Below are 18,728 nucleotides of genomic sequence, written 5' to 3'. Positions count from 1 at the left end.
AAAGATGGCTGACGGGGCAGCAGACTTACATAAATCATGGGACAGGATGCAGGATACAAGGAGCAGAACAGGCATCACAGTGACACAATGACCAGACAATGAGGGACACAGGCAAACAGACTTAAATACACACACACTAACGAGACTAACACAGAACACCTGTGAAACATCACAGGTGCAGACATCAGAGGGGGAGCAGACAAATATAGAACACTAGAGGGAAACAGAGACCAGGGAACGCACAACTCCTACAGAGTAATCGTCATTCAAAGTCATAAACATTGGTGATTCTGTGTCTCTCAACTGTTTTTAAGAAAAATATGTCATGAATGGAGACATTTTAATGACACTGTCAGTAATCCGGCGTCTCAGGGGGGGAAAGCGGTATGCCACCAACACTATTTGTAGTGGAGGCGGTATGCTGCTGACCTCAACTCGGGATGTCATGGGTTGGTGGGCGGAATACTTTGAAGACCACCTCAATCCCACCGGCACGTCTTCCACTGAGGAAGCAGAGCCTGGGGACTTTGGGTTGGGTTCTCCAATCTCTGGTGCTGAGGTCACCAAGGTGGTTAAAAAGTTCCTCGGTGGCAAGGCCCCAGGGGTGGATGAGATTTTCCCAGAGTTCCTTAAGACTCTGAATGTTGCGGGGTTGTGTTGGCTTACACGACTCTGCAATATTGCGTGGACATCGGGGGCAGTTCCCCTGGATTGGCAGACTGGGGTGGTGGTCCCCCTATTCAAGAAGGAGGACCGTAGAGTGTGTTCCAACTACAGGGGGATCACGCTCTTAAGCCTCCCTGGTAAGGTCTATTCAGGGGTTCTGGAGAGGAGTGTCTGTCAGATAGTCAAAGCTCAGATTCAGGAGGAGCAGTGCGGTTTTTGTCCTGGTCATGGAACACTGGACCAACTCTACACCTTCAGCAGGGTCCTGGAAGGTGCGTGGGAGTTTGCCCAACCAGTCTACATGTGCTTTGTGGACTTGGAGAAGGCGTTCGACCGCGTCCCTTGGGGAACTCTGTGGGTGATACTCTGGGAGTATGGGGTACCGGGCCCTTTGATACGGGCTGTTAGGTCCCTGTATGACCTGTGTCAAAGCCTGGTCCGCATTGTCGGCAGTAAGTAAGGCTCGTTCCCAGTGACAGCTGGACTCTGCCAAGGTTGTCCTTTGTCATAGATTCTGTTCATAACTTTTATGGGCAGAATTTCTAGGTGCAGCCAAGGTGTTGAGGGGATCTGTTTTGGTGGCCTTAGGATTGCTTCTCTGTTTTTTGCAGATGATGTGGTCCTATTGGTTTCATCAAGTCGTGATCTACAGCTTTCGCTGGAGCGGTTCACAGCCGAGTGTGACGCGGCCGGGATGAGGATCAGTTCCTCCAAATCCGAGGCCATGGTCTTGAGCTGGAAAAGGGTAGAGTGCCCTCTCTGGGTTGGGGAGGAGGTCCTGACACTGGTGGAGGAGTTCAAGTATCTCGGGGTCTTGTTCACGAATGAGGGAAAAATGGAGCGTGAGATCAATAGGCAGATAGGTGCAGCGTCGGCAGTGAAGCATGTGCTGTACCGGTCTGTTGTGGAGAAGAGAGAGCTGAGTCAAAAGACAAAACTCTCAATTTACCGGTCGATCTACGTTCCTACCCTCATCTATGGTCATGAACTTTGGGTTGTGACCGAAAGAACGAGATCACGGATACAGGCGGCCAAAATGAATTTTCTCTGCAGGGTGTCTGGGCTCTCCCTTAGAGATAGGGTGAGAAGCTTGGTTATCCGTGAGGGACTCCGAGTAGAGCCGCTACTTCTCCACATCGAGAGGAGCCAGTTGAGGTGGCTCGGGCATCTGGTTAGGATGCCTCCTGGACGCCTCCATGGTGAGGTGTTCCGGGCACGTCCCACCGGGAGGAGACCCAGTGGAAGACCCAGGACACACTGGAGGGACTATGTTTCTCGGCTGGCCTGGGAACGCCTTGGGATTCCCCCGGAGGAGCTGGCCCAAGTGGCTGGGGAGAGGGAAGTCTGGGCCTCCCTACTTAAGCTGCTACCCCCACGACCCGACCACGGATAAGCGGAACAGGATGATGGATGTCAGTAATCGTTGCAGTACATCTACAACTATTAACTTATGGTGTAAACTTTTACTCTCATTTCTCTTCTTTTTTTTTCTCGACTGAACAACATTAAAAACAATCTCAAGACATCTTAAAACTCTAGGAGATGAAGCTTTCTGCATAGCTCTTACTACATTTTACACATTTATATTACTTTTCTGTAGTCAATAAGTTTCTGTAGAGCTGTTTCAGTTTAAAATCATTAGGACAATAATTTAACATCACAACAGAAAATTTATAAATCCTGTATTTTTTATTCATATGGTAAATTTCAAATACCACATTTTAAAATTAGAATAGAAAGCCACATAATTTAGTAAAATATAGATTTATTAATAACAGTCATTTCAGGAGCATTATTATTGCATTCATGAATGTTTTATTGTGTATTAATGACTTAGAAAAATTATTGTCTCATACCAACTAAAATAACACTTTCGTCAAACTGGGATGGGTGTGGTGTTTGTCTTCCTTATACAGCATCAGGACTGGGACAGTCAGAACTGTGCAGATATGTTGCTGCGTCTTTCCGTTCCTTCCTTTGCTATTTTCACACTTCAGCACAGCCAGCTGTTGCTTCTTCATTCATTTACTGTAACACTCTGCAAGAAAGGTTAAACAAACAGAGACAGAGGGAGTTATGTAATTAATATGTTCACACAGATGCTCATGCATTTCAGAGAACATTACACTGATTTATTTTTATTTCATGTTAATAAAATGTAACTATTTGTCACTAAGTGGAGACAAGTTTGCAGAGTCCTGTCCTAACAATATAAAGAATGCATTTGACAACTCACCTTAAAACATAAGACCTGGATTTTGTTGCTTCTTTAAAGACACTGTAGGGAAGATAATTAAAGATGAAAGTTAAATTGGGTCCTTAAGGTAGTAATAACCACTTCAACCAAGATCATTCATTCATTCGATGTTTATTTATACAGGTTAGTCTCACTGAGTCACAGGGACTCATTTACAAGAGAGACCTGTTTTAGATAGACAATCTATAAAGTGCAGACAACAATAAACTACAGTAAAAATGCAATTACAATAAAAGTAGTGTTATAAAAAAATAAATCAAGAGTTTGATATGAAAAAAGTCTGACTGAATGATGTCAAACGCAAACTGTAGAAGCTGGAAAACCTTGGCAACGGTGTTTGCTCAGCAATAAACAGTAGTATTGTCAGCATATAGATGCAAGGATGTGTCAGGAATGTTTTGACCTACATTATTTTTATAAATTGTAAAAAGAGTGGGTCCTAAAACTGAGCCTTGTGGCATACCATTAGTGACCGTTAGGTAGCTAAATGAAGTACCATTATGTCAAACACATTGCCTCCGACCTGAGAGATAGTTTGAGAACCAAACAACAGTGTGATCTGAGAAGCCATTATCTTTGAGCTTGTGGTATAAGCTGTCATGATCCATAGTAAGCTTTGGACTGGTCTAAGTAAAGTGCAGCACAGTAATCCTTAGCATCCAAAGCTTCAACAACATCATAAAAAACCTTTAACGAAGCAGTCATTGTGCTGTGTTGTTTCCTGAAGCCAGATCGGAGGGAAGATAAAATATTAATAATATTAATATTGAATCCAAATAATTCTTGACTTGACTATTCAAGGATCATTTGGGTAGATTGTGTTAGGATTTTTTAAAGATTTCCATTTCTGCAAGACCCAAAGAGTACCCTCCATCAAGGATTATCTGTTCTGGTTTTGTCCTCTTAACCAGCCCTGTCTACTCATTGTAATGTGAAGACTTTGGTTGTATGTCAGAACATCTGGAGTCATTTTTAGAAGCTGATGCTGTCACCCAAAGGCACATCCTGTCTGATTATTAATTTTCCTTCTTGAGAGGATTTTAGCTGTAGCTTAGATTGTTCTTTAAATTAATTTAGTGATTGCTTTTGGAAAGCAGAGGACACTTCAAGACCTCCAGTTTAATAGTTCAATTAAAAGACACTGGTTACACATTTGCTGTGTAATTGTTGTACTAGTCTTTACCTCTGGACATTTTGGTTTATTTCCCCTTTTCTTTGTTAGCTTCTGGAAGAATAACCTCTGTTGGAAGAGAAATGCAGAATAAAGATTATTTTCTAATGGATTTACATAGGATACACCACAACAACACAACCCTGAACAAAGTAAAGATTGGAAGCCTTTGGATACATACGTTTGACCTCCAGTTTGCAGGATACAGCGGCTTCTCCCTGGGCGTTCTTGGCTCTGCAGGTGTACACACCACCATCAAAGCTGCACGGCTTACGGATCTCGAGGGAACAAATCCCCTGGGTGGAAATCTGACGAAACTTGGGGTCATTACCAATGATCATCTGATTCTTTAACCACTCGATCTTAGGCTGTAAGAGGGGAAAAGTTATTTAATAACTTGATATGTTTTTAAACTTTACATGGTGTAAAAACCTATGCTGTGACAAATGAATAAAAACCATCAACCCATGTTTATGACTAGCAACTGTGCGGTTACTTTTATGCCTTCGGTTTAGCACATAATGTTATTGCTGAACAATATAAAGTTCTTTTTACACCAAGTCAACATGGTTTTATTTTTAAAATAGGGGGAGCATTGCATTTGAGTCAGGCAGGTGGTAAAAGTGATAAAGGTGGAAGGAAGGAGCACCCTCTTAAATGGAGAGCAACGCGTTTGTGATGGGAGGAGGAGACACCTCAGTCACAGACAACCTATCAGCACAATCTAAAATGTATTGCGTCTTTTAACAGCTGACAGCATAAAAGTGCAACATGGACAAACAATATCACTCGTTATTTAATGCAGGGTATGTGATTTATTAAAATTACATACTGTACAATTAAATTTACACTTTTCTAATCATGGGGGTCCAAGTTTATGGAAATACCCATGCACTCTGAACATACACTTCAAAACTGTCAACAAATATCCATAAAATACATTCAGTGCTAAGTGATAAGTATTGTTTTCAGATTAAACATTACAAAACAGACTAATAAACATTTAAGCTGCTGTAAAGCAACAACCCATGATTTCTACCTTCCACGTTACCCTTCTTTTGCTTTTCTCACAACACTCGCTTTTATCCAAAGCTTGCTTTAGTGTTAATACTGCTCAGACTATAAATGAACCATGAGCACCAAACCAGAAACCTGACATCCTTCCTCTTTTTGTTCTTTCATTATTAAACTTAATCCAAGTTTGGAAAAGTTACATTGCCAGTGATTCAATGAATCAAACCAAAAATGGTCATCATGTCAAACACTAAAGCTCACAAACTCCCAGCATGTGTTAGGGCTGTCATTGCAAGCGTGCAAGTATGCTAACATTAACACATAGCTCAAAGTGCCATCAGCGGCTATGCACTGTCTAAAATGACTGCAAGCACTTCCTGCAGACATGTTATTCAAATAACAGAGTTAAGTGGTTAAACCAAGACAGTGTGAACGAAACGATTCATCCCCTACTTTTATGTCAGTGGACGAGACAGAGATTGTCTTTGACACTGATAAAGGAAGAGTCTGGACTGGTGGCAAAAATAGGACCTACTGTGATACGGAAACATATCCATGTTAACATGACAGTCCATCGAGCTTAACTTCTTATCTGTCTCTTTTGTGTGCTCTGCTCCTCTCTCAGCTTCTAATGTTGTCCCTTCTCTGTGTGTGACAACTCTTTATCAGAGACAGATGGACAACTTATCAGTCTACTGGCTTTTCTGCTGTCCCTCGTCAACGATGCTCCAAAATCTATAGCACAGAGGAAAGCAGGCCCAAGAGGTGAATATATACAGCCCACCTGGAATGGGATTTTGGTGGACTGGTACCATTTTGTGAGTATATCAATAAATTCAAGGACAAATGGTACCACTAGTCCGTTACTATTTATCACCTGTTTGACTACCTTTGAGCTTAGAACAAGAGTTGCCCTGAAAACCACAAGTAAATGATGAAATAAAAACATTTAACTGAAAATTTCATATTGAGAAGGAACTTGCACAGAATGTGCTGTTGCACTTTATTTCTTAACTATATTTATTTAGCTGTGGCGTTATAAAACAGCTTTACTGTGCACATCTAGCATCTTACCACACAGTAAAGCTGTAGCAGAAGGGTATAATAACCTTAACTGTGAGATTAGAGGGGGCACCTGAAATAATCACATTAGTTCATTTGAACAGATAAAGTGCAAAATGAAGTGAGCAATAGAGTCATGGCTGATGTCGTCAGAACAATGGAAATAACTGAAGCTGCTGTAAAATAAGAGGTGTATCTTAGTTTGGTTTCAAATATTTATGAACTGTATGACTTAAGGGCTCAGCTTCATACCCTAATGATGCATATTAATAAGTCATATAATTAGGTTTTCTTTTCAGTTATAGAGTATTGTCAAATATATCATTAAGTATCTGTACTGATAAGAAATAAAAAATGTAATTTATGAAAAGAAAGTTAGAAAATTTACTTAAACAGGACTTTTTTGATCAATGCACCTCTGAGCACTGACCTTGGGACTTCCTCGAACAGAACACAGCAGCTTGGTTGTGTATCCCACGGTGGCTGCACGGTCGATGAGGGGGGTGGTGAACTTGGGTGCCTCACTGAAGTCATGTTCCTGGTACCCAGGAGGTTTGTACACAATACCTGTATTACATATAAAATTACATCTGAGTATCATTTATTAAATACTGATACAATACTAACAAAAGCCTTTATGAAACTTAAACTTATCATTAGTGGTTCTTTACAAGTGACCACTCTATGGGACATTTGAACACAATGATTACCTTTAACTTTTTATGAAAGAAAGGGACATATTTATTCTAAAAAAAATAATTGTTAGCTGTGGTTGATATTTAATGTGCACATGTTTTGTTTGCTGTGAGGGCAATTGGATGGTCTTTTTTTTTACATATTTGTACAGTTTGTGCACATTTTACTAGGAGAACAAATATTTATTATTGCCGTGTGAGCAAGTCGAGGAATATTTTCAACATTTTATTGTGAAAAAATCAGGTGAAAATTGACAGAAAACTTGAAATTGAAAATGCCTTCTCACATTATGCTTCAAGCTGAAGTCTACAGGCTAAGACTCAAATATAGCCTAGCTTAGATAGCCCCAATAATACTAGAACACAGATGTAGCAGCAACTCCAGTAAGCTGATGGTCATCCAACACCAAAGGCGGAAGATGAAAACACGTGAAGTTAACTAAAGCAATTTCTTTAACATTTATTTGACCAAAAATCCATTTGATTGATAAAAATCAAGGAAGGTACAATATGACTTTTTTCCTTTTAAAAACACATTATTGTTGCAACTCTGTTATAGATTGTATGTGATCAAACTGTATCATTCTTTTGGTATTCAGCCAGTACTTTTAATGTACAAAACATAAAGCCATCTGACACTTAAACCACACAGTCTACAAAATGCACAGACAGATGGTCATTTCTCAATATGAGTAAATATAAAACTCACCCACACACACCCCCATACACATACAAACATGGCACTGCAAGAGGTTGTAATGGTTTCACATGGTGTTAAATTCATGTGAAAGCTGAACACCGGCCAAGAGTGTTACCCACTCAGGTTTACAAGTAATTGCCAAGGTCATTTCAACTCCTCAAGCGATCGCTTTAAACACTTACAGACTAACTGCAGCTCATTATTGTGTCCAGCAGGGCTGCAGCCCAGTCACTACACCCATCTTCATATAAACAATCAAATCCAGAGCATAAAAGTAAGACATGTAAAGTCACCTGTTTTCTGGATTGTGGCCGTCTCCTTGGTGACAGCACTCATCTCGCCCCGGCCCACTTGGTTCTCAGCGAACACCCTGAAGAAGTATGAGTTACCCATGACGAGGTCTGAGATGGTGACAGACAGTCGGTGGTAGTGCTCCAGCACTGTGAACCATTCCTGCAGAAGGTGGGCACACAATGCGGGTGTGTAAAATTAAAGTTATTACTACAACTGATCCAGTTTGGTAGTTTTGTGACCTGTTTAATTAGTTGCTTTTTATTTGTTTGCTTCTTTATCTGACTTTCTAGCAAAATCTCTCAAAACTCTCAGTCAGAATTGAATGAGCATCTACATTTAATGAACAACTCAATTCAAGATAGCTGCCACAACTAATGGACAAACACAAACAACGCATACACACACAAAAAAAAAAAAACTCATTTATGTTTGGTGGACAATATGCATTCCTTCAACTATTTCTAATTTTATGTAAAGCTGTTCTTATAGTGAGCATGTACCATTGTTTTCTGATCAGCCTTCTGGACAGTGTAACCAGTGATATCTGAGTTGCCATCATCCTTGGGGGGAGTCCACTCCAATGCAGCGTTGAAGCCCCATGTATCTACCAGCTTCATGCTTGCAGGAGCACCAGGGAGCTCTGCGGACATGTACTTTACTGTCAGTATACTATAAAATATTCATATCATAACCTTAATGTAACACAAGATAACACAAGTTATTAATGTGAATATCGTTAGAGGTGAAATCTGCTGTTGGAGCAAGTTGCCAGGTTCAGATCCAAGAAGTCAACATGTCAGCTTCATCAGGAAGGTCAAGTAAACATGCTGAATCCAAATATTTCTTGTTTATAAGGTCCAACTATGTCTCATATATGACTCACCTACAATCTGAAGGGTGAATCTTGCTTTGTCTTCAAAGCTGTCCACTTTAACCATGATTTCATAAACACCAGAGTCCTCCCTCTGACCGCCGCGAATAAACAGGATGCTGTCCCTGTCAGTGCTCCTGATGTTGACTCGTTTCGTATCCAAAGGCTGACCATCCTTGAGCCAGGTCACTACAGGTTTGGGCTTACCCTGAGAAGTGGATTCAAACAGCCCAAAATAAAAAGTTAAATGTAAGTTTTTATCTGGGAGAGGCTTTCATTTCTGTGTGCCAGCTTACTATAAATGGGATGACCAGGTTGATCTGCTCCCCAACCTTCTTGATGTATCGGGACCTGAGAGCTCGAGGCAACCGGATCTTGGGTCGATCTGAAATGTGCAGGCAAACACATTTATTCCCTGTCTCATCCACCTATTACTTAAATTCTTATATATTTGAAGTCACTCATTTTCAGCATTCACTATAATTACCTGCCAACAACACACAGAGAAACAAACTTTGTGGTGTAAATATCTAAGAATCATATTAAACTTTTAAAGTTTCAGAGTGGATGAACAAAACGACAGTATCTGGGCAGGGAGAGAAGGAATACAGGAAAACCCTAAATTCATCAGCTCCTAAAATAGCTAAGGTGACAAGAACGTCTTGGCTGAGACCTTGCACATGCACCCTTGAGTCATGTGCAAAGACTCTGCTAGAAGACGTCACATCCAGAGTCAGTTACAACGAGTGCCACTCGGTTTTTTCCTGTGAACAGAATCAGCTGCGTGAAACTGCATCGTGTGGGACTTAGTGCAACATCCACACCGTCAGTATGCAGGCTGGTTTTGCTCGAGTATCATGAACAGCATCCTTTACATGATTCTGCATAAGCAGCAAATGTCTCAAAAGCTCTGTGGGCTTAAAAGAAATATTAACTCGTCTCCCTCCTGGTGTTTCTGCTGGTCATCTGAAAACACCCTCCGAGCTCACTGGCTTCCCCTTCATCTTCCTCTAACAGCTCTATTTTCTCCCTGTCTTGCCCAGCATGTCTTATCAGCCCTTGTCCTAAACATTTGTCACCATATCATTGTTGCCAAAGCCAGGATCCGGCTTCTGAAGCCATCGTTTCCCAGGAAGATCAGGTCTGCCTCCAGATTTAACTCAAACACTGATCCCTGATAATCAGCAAACCTGCCAGCAATGCTCAGGAGCGTTGCTGGAATTATAACATCCAGCAGCAACTGAGTGCTACTGGAAACAATCTGTAATCTGTCTTTGTCTCTGGATAAAAGGTCTTTGTGTGTGGGCTATACATGTAGTAGTCTTTCAGCACATGTAGGACAGTTTGTCTTCATCAGCTTGTGCATGTGGCGGCGTGACTGACGCAGAGCTGAATATACCACCCAGAATCCATCAATTAGGTTCATGTTTCACTCCTCTCAGTTGTCCAGCACTTCTGTTTGTATGACCGCACTTGCCCCTCAAAAGGTTTTTCATGTGTTGCCAGTGGTTTGAATCACAACCAGGAAACACAGAGACAAGAGCTGTTCATGTGAAAGTGAATGTCAGCTCAGGCTGACACCATATCAAGGCAGTGTAGTGTTTGGGCCTTCAAACACACTGAATGTGCATTTAAAGCTGTATCTATTATTACACCTTAAAGCAGGAGCAACAGAAGTAAATGGAGGACCATCTCTCTTAAAACAGAGATATTTCATTGCAATGAAATTTCTTCCTGGATAAATAAAAGACATATGGAAGAGTAAAGCAAAAATCATATTTAAAAAAGAGAAATGAAGAAAAAAAATGTTACGTTAAAGACAGTAACCATTATTCATCTGTAGCACTTGTTGGTGTTGCTCAAACCCAAGACATACCAATCAAAACCAATGCAGTCATGTTCTTGTTTTTAGTTTTTTACACCGTCCTACAACCTAGCAGGTTTTTTGTTACTTTTTCTTTTAAATACCGTTTTATTTTCACTTGTTAAAAAAAAAAATCTCAATTTGTATGCATCCTTTATGATAGCCTATTATTGTCTTTGTTGTCCACTGTTGACCTCACTCTGTGTTAAAATCAGGTCTCTCTTGTAAATGAGTCCCCAAGACTCAATGGGATTAACCTGTATAAATAAAGGTTGAATGAATATGCTTATATATTTTTAGTGTTTTGATATTCAAGTGGAAAAAACTCACTGTATTTCAAACTAATTTTTAAGGTGATGCAAATAATTGTTCTTAACTGTAATTGTAAAGGTTGAAAATTGTGAGACTGAACTGACATGAGTGCTCATTTGAAGAAAAAAAACAAGAAGAAATTCAGAATCAATGTCATCTGGCGGTAATTATCCAGTAGATATTGGAAATGAATGGCTATCGGCCGGTAGCTCTCACCCAGATAGTCGCTAAATGCTTTGAAAAACTGGTCATGACCCACATCAAAACAACCATCATCATCAACGAGGACCCTCATCAGTACAGTCGATCAACAGAGGACACCATCTCCTCTGTGGTCCACACTGCTCTCACTCAATTGGAGCAGATGGACTCCTACGTTCATATGTTCTTTGTGGACTTCACATCTGCTCACACAGACTCAGGTTCATGCTGATGTTGTTTTGGCGTATTGTTTTTGTACCATTAGTGCTTAGTGCATTCTTAATTTAGTGAATGTAGTTTATTCTAGTAGTTCAAATAGTAGAAATAGCAGTAGTAGTTCATGTCTCGGATCTGACTGCTGTTCTTCTTTACAATTTGTATTTTTGTTGGATGTACCGGTAACTGGGACCCTGTGTACATAGTTTTGTTCCACCTCATATATCACATAAATTCCTAAACACAGCAAATATACATACATACATACATATATATATATATATATATATTAATATATAATATATTAATGTCACAAAATAACAACGTCTATCAAGTTCCATAGCTCCCATGTTAAATTAGGTGTGTTCACTTTTTTCTCAAGTAAAGTTGAAGGAAACTTTCTCAAAGCAGCGTAAAGGATCTAATTTGAAACAACTGTTTTGGGGACTAAAAAATTAGGTGATGACATACAGTCAATTGGTTGTTAAACAGTGAGTAGTATATGCTTTTTAAACAGAATTTATATAAAAAAATAAAGAAAGAAAAAGAAAAAGAGTGCTATTCAAGATTTTATTTTGTATCACCATGCACTTAAAGACACATGACTGATGATCCCTTCTGTAGGCAATCAAGTTTAAAACTTGGAAAATGTCTGAACTTGAACTGAAAATATTTCCATTTGTATTGACAAAAGACAACTCAGTCAAAGATACTGTGTTGATAAAAACACCGTTACTAATTAAGACAATAATGAAGGCAATATCTGATAAGAATTTTTCTTTAAATGCACTCTTCCACAAATACAGATGTTTGGATTTCTATGTCAAATCAGGCAAAGTGAGAAAAATCTTTAGGAACTGCAATAGGAGGAAAAAGTTAGGAAGAGTTCTTGTGCATCTTTTTTTTAGACAACTCTTCACATCTGAGTTAAATAAAACCTTTTACTTCACGTCCTTTAGCCCCCCCCCCCCCCCCCCATCCCCACCCCTGCATGTATTAAGTCACCTAACCAAACCTGTGTGACAAATTAGACAGGCCAGAGCAGCCACTGTTATAAATACACTGGCAGGGAGTCTGCAGTGACAAGGGTAATGTCAGTAAATTACACGACAACCAAAAGGCTCATTACCCAAATGTTTTCTTTGCTCGACTGATGCTGCCATTAAATCATCCTGGAGACTGACAGCAGCAGACCCTTCGAGGACGGATCATCTCACTGCAGCACTCAGGACTGATGGAACTTTCGTCAGTATCGTCTGAGCTCAAAGGGATCCACTGCAGTGTTTGAATCTCACCCAACGGGGCTCACTTTTATTGAATATGGGTCATTATGCCATTCACGCAAGGACCATTTTAAAATACTTATAAGTTGTTTAAAGACATTTATTAAATTCAAATACATTTCCAACTGGTTATAAACACTAAATTTAGGAATTAAGAATTAGTTGCTGTTTTAAAGAAAAAGAAAAATCACTTTTAAATCCGAACTCTCGGTGGTCATTTGTGCTGAAACCTGCATGTGAAGGTTTCAAAGTGAGGGCTTGATTTACAGCTAATGAAAGCACCTGTCAGCACCTGCAGGGTTTATGTGCAGTTCATCTGAGGCTGGCACCTAATACCACCTCCACCTTTGCTGCTTGCAGCCAGAGTATTTTAAGGATCAGTCATAAGTTAGAGCTATCGGAGAACTCTTGACAGACATTTTATAAGTTGGCTCTACACCATAGAGATTCAGAACTTTAGGAATTTCTGCACAGGACATGTCATACAGTTAGCCTTGCAGCGCAACAGATTATTTAGGTGACGCTTATTGTAAAAATAAGAAAAACTTAATAAGTTAGAAGTCCTTGACCCAAAGTGGTGTGATGTGTTACTCACCAACTATTTCCCGAATGGGCACAGGCTCGGGAAGCACACCGGGTTCACTTCGCCCTCCAGAGTTTACAGCCACCACGCGCACACGCAGCACGTCACCTGCTGTCAGGTTCCTGATGCAGAAGCGGTTAGCTGGGGTCAGCTCCTCATTAGCTACAATCCACTCAGTCGCTGCAGGGAAGCAGAAGATTTATGCCTTTTAGGAGCAATTTACACTTTTAAGTGTGTTTGCATTACACGTGGTTAAAAGAACAAGGTGTGAATTAGCTCATGGGTTAATTTCTCATTTCCAAAATGTTAAACACTTCTCAATGGGGCATGTTAAGTGGTTTATCACCTGTCGACACACAATTTCACAAACAACCTGCCCATAAAGAGTACAGTAAGAGCCAACATGATGACATTCTAGATGGCACGCATGCCATCTGAGCAATAGAGCACTTCTAAATGTGGTATCAAGGGATACAGTGAGAGACAGCCGCTGAACTGATGCCTGCCGTATACGGTCTACACCCAGCAATGAATCTGTCTGCCCTCTGACACTCTGGGGACAGGTGCAGCTACTCAACATACACACACAGACTTACCTCCATCCTTACAGTACTCGACAGCGTATCCATTCAAGCCAGACTCTCCCACAGTCGCTGGAGTTGTCCACTGAATGGTGAGGCTGCAGTCGTTAACATCGTCCACAGACACATCCAGAGGAGCACTGGTGGGAGCTGTAAACAGTGAAGTCATCACTATGAATGATAAGCTGGAGAAACAGGGAAATGTTCTCATTTCTGCAATCTGAGAAGAATATGCCTTATGAATCATTCTGCAGATTTTGACATAAAAGGCATTTGTCTTGTTTTGTTCATGTGCATTTTTTTTTTTATTTTGACTGGGCTAACCAAGCTGGCAGATATGTTGGTGTTACCTGCAGGAGGAGGAGGTGTAGGGGCTTTAGGTGGCACCTCAACTGCATCAGCTTCTGCAGGCGCAGCTGTAATTCAACAAGCAGGAAGTCAACCCAGAGCATCTTTTCCCACAAACTCAGACTGCAGAGATAACTAACTTAGTAGTCACTCCATCACCATTTGTAACACAATGACCATTTTATGTGTATTAATGTTGTGTTTTGTACGTTTACCATCCGTTGGAGCATCTGCAGCTGTAGCAGTATTATCTTCAACAGTGGGAGCCGAAGCTAGCATTAAAATGCAGTTAGAGAAGCCAAGAAAACATAAAACTGGTGCATGAAATCAACATGTCTTTTTGCAAATTTGATCAAAGACTACATGGCATAAAGCTGACAGAGAGAAACACAACAGATGACAGGCAGTAAACACAAATAGTGTGATGTGTGGCACATGCCAGTCAGCAAGTCTTATATTACAGCTTGTGTGTGAGTGTGTGTTGACTCATAAGTTTGTGGTGGTGAACCTGCTTCTTCCTTAGTGATATCAGCTGAAGTTAGAGGCTGAGGTTAGCAGGCAAAAATCCCTAAACCCATCAACGATGACAACCACCATTGAAATACAATATGCTAATAAAAATATTTGCATGAGAGCAAAACAGGAGGCATTATGCTGCTTGAAACAAAACCATAAACATACAGACATCAGACATTAAATATACATGAAGCAAACATCAGGGGTGAGTCCAGCTATTTACAGCCCACAGACATCACATGCATTCTGCTCCTCTACTTGTTTTATTTGCAACTGTTTCTGCAAGGAAAAGCAATGTTCTTTGTACCTGCAGACTTTTAAATGGTCTCCATGTGAACTGTCTTGGCACATTAAGGAATCAACAACAGATTCTGAAATAAAACTGTGACTGAAAGGCCTCTCACAATTCTAAGTACTTTTCTATTGTGTAAAATTGCAAAGCATTAACCGTCAATAAACAAAATACTTATTGTTGGCTTTAAACTTAAAGCTCAGCAGTAAATAAAGGCTTCGTTTGACAGGATTGGGCATTTTGATTTTACAGCTGAAGCTGTTTTTAGTTATCTGAGCAGCCTTGACATCCTTAGTCAATAGTCTGCAGCTTTTGGTATCGACTCTAAAACTCAGACTCCTTTGCAGTTTTTAGGGGCTTTGTAAATGAAGATCAGATAACTTGCAGCATGACTTTGGCACTGATACAGCTGCATGTTAGTGTAGGAAACAATCTTGCATAAAGTTTTGTTTATGTGCACATTTAACAGGGTGCATGCATGATATTAAAAAATATAATTCAGCCTTTGGTAAAACATTCTGTGTGACTTTAATAATCATGTTGAAGATGACAGGTTGTGGTATTGATAAGTATAATACAGACAGATCAACCTCCAAGAGTCATTCAATGCACGTCTAGACGACTTTAGAAAAACTAATTGATTGTCATTTCTTATTTTTCTAATTCTAAATGTGAACAATTGGTCTCCTTGTTTTCTGTGAGGTGTTCAGATACCTGGAGTTGTTGCTTCAGCCGTGCAGTTCTCCTCTGCAGGAGCCTCTGGAGCTGCTTCCCCCCCGGCTGCAGGAGCTGCCTCAGCCGGTGTCTCAGCAGGTGGAGCGGGCTGAGGCTCCGGGGCAGGCTCAGGTGTCTTCTCTACAGCCTTCTTGGCTGGAGACTTTTTAATGGGAGCAGGTTTGCTCGGCATAGTGCTGACAGATTTGTTCTGTTTCAGGACCCAGAGCAGTCCTCACTAACACAGATATGTATACTGGGAGAGAGAAAGAGAGAGAGAGTTGGAGGGTTTGTGGAGAACTCCACCCATCATCAAACCCTCCCACTCACTTCAGTCACATCTGTCTGTGTCCACTTGCAGACCACATTTCTGTGGATGCCCATTCCAGCCACAAAAAATAAAAAAAGATCATGACATGCTGTGACTTAACATCTCATAACCTTGAGATGCAAATTGGTAACTCATAAATACTCTATGTATTATGAGATGCTAAATTGTAATTTTGAGCTTGTCCCTCCTCCATCTATCCATTTTATTTACCTTTTTTCCCTGCCTTGGTCTTGGGGAGCTGCTGCCTCTCCCCAGCAATAATTCATGGGCAGTGTATGCCCTGGACAGGTTGCAAGTTCATTCTCAAAGTTAAGACTTCTGATTTTTTTAAATAAAGTGGCAGGAATAAGCTTCTACAAAACACTGCAAATGATGCAGTCTGATGAAAGAAAGAAGAAAAAATAGAGGCTGTACTGCAATTTATCTTCCAAATAGACATTCATACAAATTTTTAAAAATCTGTTGGAATAGACCATGCTTTCTATTATTATAAGCTTTTTAAACATGAACTAATGAGAAACATCAGCTCTAGGAAAAGTTTCCTATTTAATAAATTTACTTTGACTTTCATTCTGAGTAGGTTTTAAATTGTATACTGTTGCCTACAGTGATGTTTATCGTGAATTTTCTTAGACCATTTTTCTCAAAATTATATTTTTGTTTTAGGTTTAAACATCTCTTCCTGCTTTTTAGATTTGTAATCAAAGTTTATTTATTTGTTATTTAAAAAAATGATATGGCTTTATTTTCAGCATAATAGGCTAACTATCTATCTATCTATCTATCTATCTATCTATCTATCTATCTATCTACTACTTTCATGTAAAAATTGTATGCTATAATAAAAATTACAAAAATTAACTTCTGGACCTCTCATGTGTCGAAACCAGCCTATGTGTTACTTTTTTGGTTTGGTATCATTTTATTTGCATAATTATCAATCAATCAATCAATCAATTCAACTTTATTGTCCATAACATTCAATGAAATGGAGATTTGTCTTTGACATATGGCTTATAAAACAAAATAAAAATGTGATTAAAACTCTAAAAAACTTAAAACCAAACTTTGCTAAATCAATTTAAAACATTCAGTTAAAACCATTCTAAAATACACAATACATTAGAATATGAAAACATCTTAGCAGACAGTGGTTTGTTATGTGAGGCTGCGTTTAAATAGAACCTTGTTAAGTACATTCACCGCAGAGGGAACAAATGACTTTTTGTACCCGTTTTTCTTTGCTAAAGGAACCAGGAGTCTTCTACCAGATGGTACCAACCTGAATAATGGTTGCAGTGGATGAGTTGGGTCATTGTAAACCTGGATTGCCTTTTTTTCCAGAACCTGACTGTACAGGTCTGTAAGTGTCATTTGTTGATGACCAATGACTTTACTACCTTGTCTGACCACCCGGGACAACTTGTTCCTGTCTCTGGCTAGGAGGTTCCCATACCATGAGACAATATTAAATGAAACAACACTTTCAACCAGTGACCTGTACACCAACTGCAAAGTAATTTTGCTTGCATTAAAGCTCCTTAGCTTATACAGAAGGTGGAGACGCTGTCTAGCTTTTTTGTAAATATAGTATATATTATAATATAATATGACGTAATATTGTACAACTTAAAAATACCCTGCAACATAAAAACATTTGTTCTAAAATATGAAATAATCTTGTTTTTCTCTCTATATATAATTGTTCTAAAAATCTGAAATCAGTATCGTCTTATGGTCAATAAAATGCACACCTACAAACAACAGGACAAGTGGTGGTGTGAAAAAATGACATGATTTTTATTATGTCCAGTGCTTGAAGTTAGACATATGGGACTTGATGTGGTTACAGAGAGATGACGGGAACTGTTATTAAGCCCACTTTTAAGCCAAGGGCTCCATCCTGTGGGAGGAAGACAAGAAAGCCACAGAGGACGCTCTTTTTCTGCATACGTAGGCCAAGCTTCTCTTTGAGCTCTCATCACTTTTGTGATTGTTGTCGCAGACGCCGTGACTATTTACAATGTATACATTAGCGGTGTCATGTACAAAAAAAAAAAAAACTTTACAAACATTTAAAAAAGGAAAAAGAAAGAAAGAGGAAGATATCCAGTTTAAAAAAATCTCTCTGGTCAGGTTTCACGCGTGGTAGGTCCGATGAAAACAAAGGATTCATGCATCTCAAGCTCTCAATCTGAAATCTGTTCTTACATTGCTTTCCTGCAACTCCCAAACAATGTTTTTTTTTTTTTTTAAGATCAATAATGTGTCAAATTGCACCCAAGCAACCCAGCCATGTCACATACTCTCATTCACTGCAGAAGTAACCAACTCACACATCATCTTCACTTACAGCATATCTACTTGCCGAAGGTCCAGAAAGGTCAATAAACCCTCTACACACAAACATGGGCATCAAGGTGATGCCATTTAAGGGACATCAGAGTAGGTGAGAGGAAGTAATCACATTTCCTCTGAACTCAGGCCTTCGAGTGGCAGATCCATGCATCTTTAGGCCAATTTGTGTTTCAGGCACTGATTAGACTTAGGCATCATGTTTCTACTCTACACCAACACCTTCAGCGGAAAGGAACAAAACATCTGGACAGCTTTATGGCAATCTGAGGTACTTCAGGGTTAAACAGTTCTCTATTTCCACCGACTTCCTCCCCCAACAGACGTTTCTTCCTTTTATCACATAACAGTCAAGATATGAGCAATAAATACTGCAGTTTCCTAGTTTTTAAACAAATATTT

General features: G+C 39.8%; 1 protein-coding gene across 1 annotated transcript; it reads right to left on the bottom strand.

Annotated features, from left to right (window-relative positions):
* Positions 1-2,543: 2,543 nt before the first annotated feature.
* mybpha (myosin binding protein Ha) lies at positions 2,544-15,833 on the bottom strand. Its single transcript, XM_037684134.1, has 14 exons — positions 15,641-15,833; positions 14,334-14,390; positions 14,121-14,186; positions 13,786-13,920; positions 13,202-13,369; positions 9,027-9,115; positions 8,743-8,938; positions 8,360-8,499; positions 7,859-8,018; positions 6,601-6,737; positions 4,276-4,462; positions 4,107-4,163; positions 2,903-2,944; positions 2,544-2,704 (listed from the first exon to the last, which is right to left on the bottom strand). Exons 1-12 carry the CDS (start codon positions 15,831-15,833, stop codon positions 4,123-4,125), a joined length of 1,569 nt encoding a protein of 522 aa, XP_037540062.1. The 3' UTR covers positions 2,544-2,704; positions 2,903-2,944; positions 4,107-4,122.
* Between the last annotated feature and the right edge of the window lie 2,895 nt (positions 15,834-18,728).

This window comes from Nematolebias whitei, chromosome 11 (genome assembly GCF_014905685.2).
Source record: "Nematolebias whitei isolate Nwh7 chromosome 11, NemWhi1, whole genome shotgun sequence".
NCBI classification, from domain to species: Eukaryota; Metazoa; Chordata; class Actinopteri; order Cyprinodontiformes; family Rivulidae; genus Nematolebias; species Nematolebias whitei.
Note: the sequence above shows the minus strand (reverse complement) of the source record. Positions and strands in the feature narration are given on the sequence as shown.

Coding starts and splice junctions, on each gene's coding strand:
- mybpha (XM_037684134.1), bottom strand. CDS start 15,833: ATGCCGAGCAAACCTGCTCCCATTAAAAAGTCTCCAGCCAAGAAGGCT. Junction 14,391..15,640: donor GGCTGAAGCAACAACTCCAG/GTATCTGAACAC, acceptor TTTTAATGCTAG/CTTCGGCTCCCACTGTTGAA. Junction 4,463..6,600: donor CTGTTCGAGGAAGTCCCAAG/GTCAGTGCTCAG, acceptor CCCCTCTTACAG/CCTAAGATCGAGTGGTTAAA.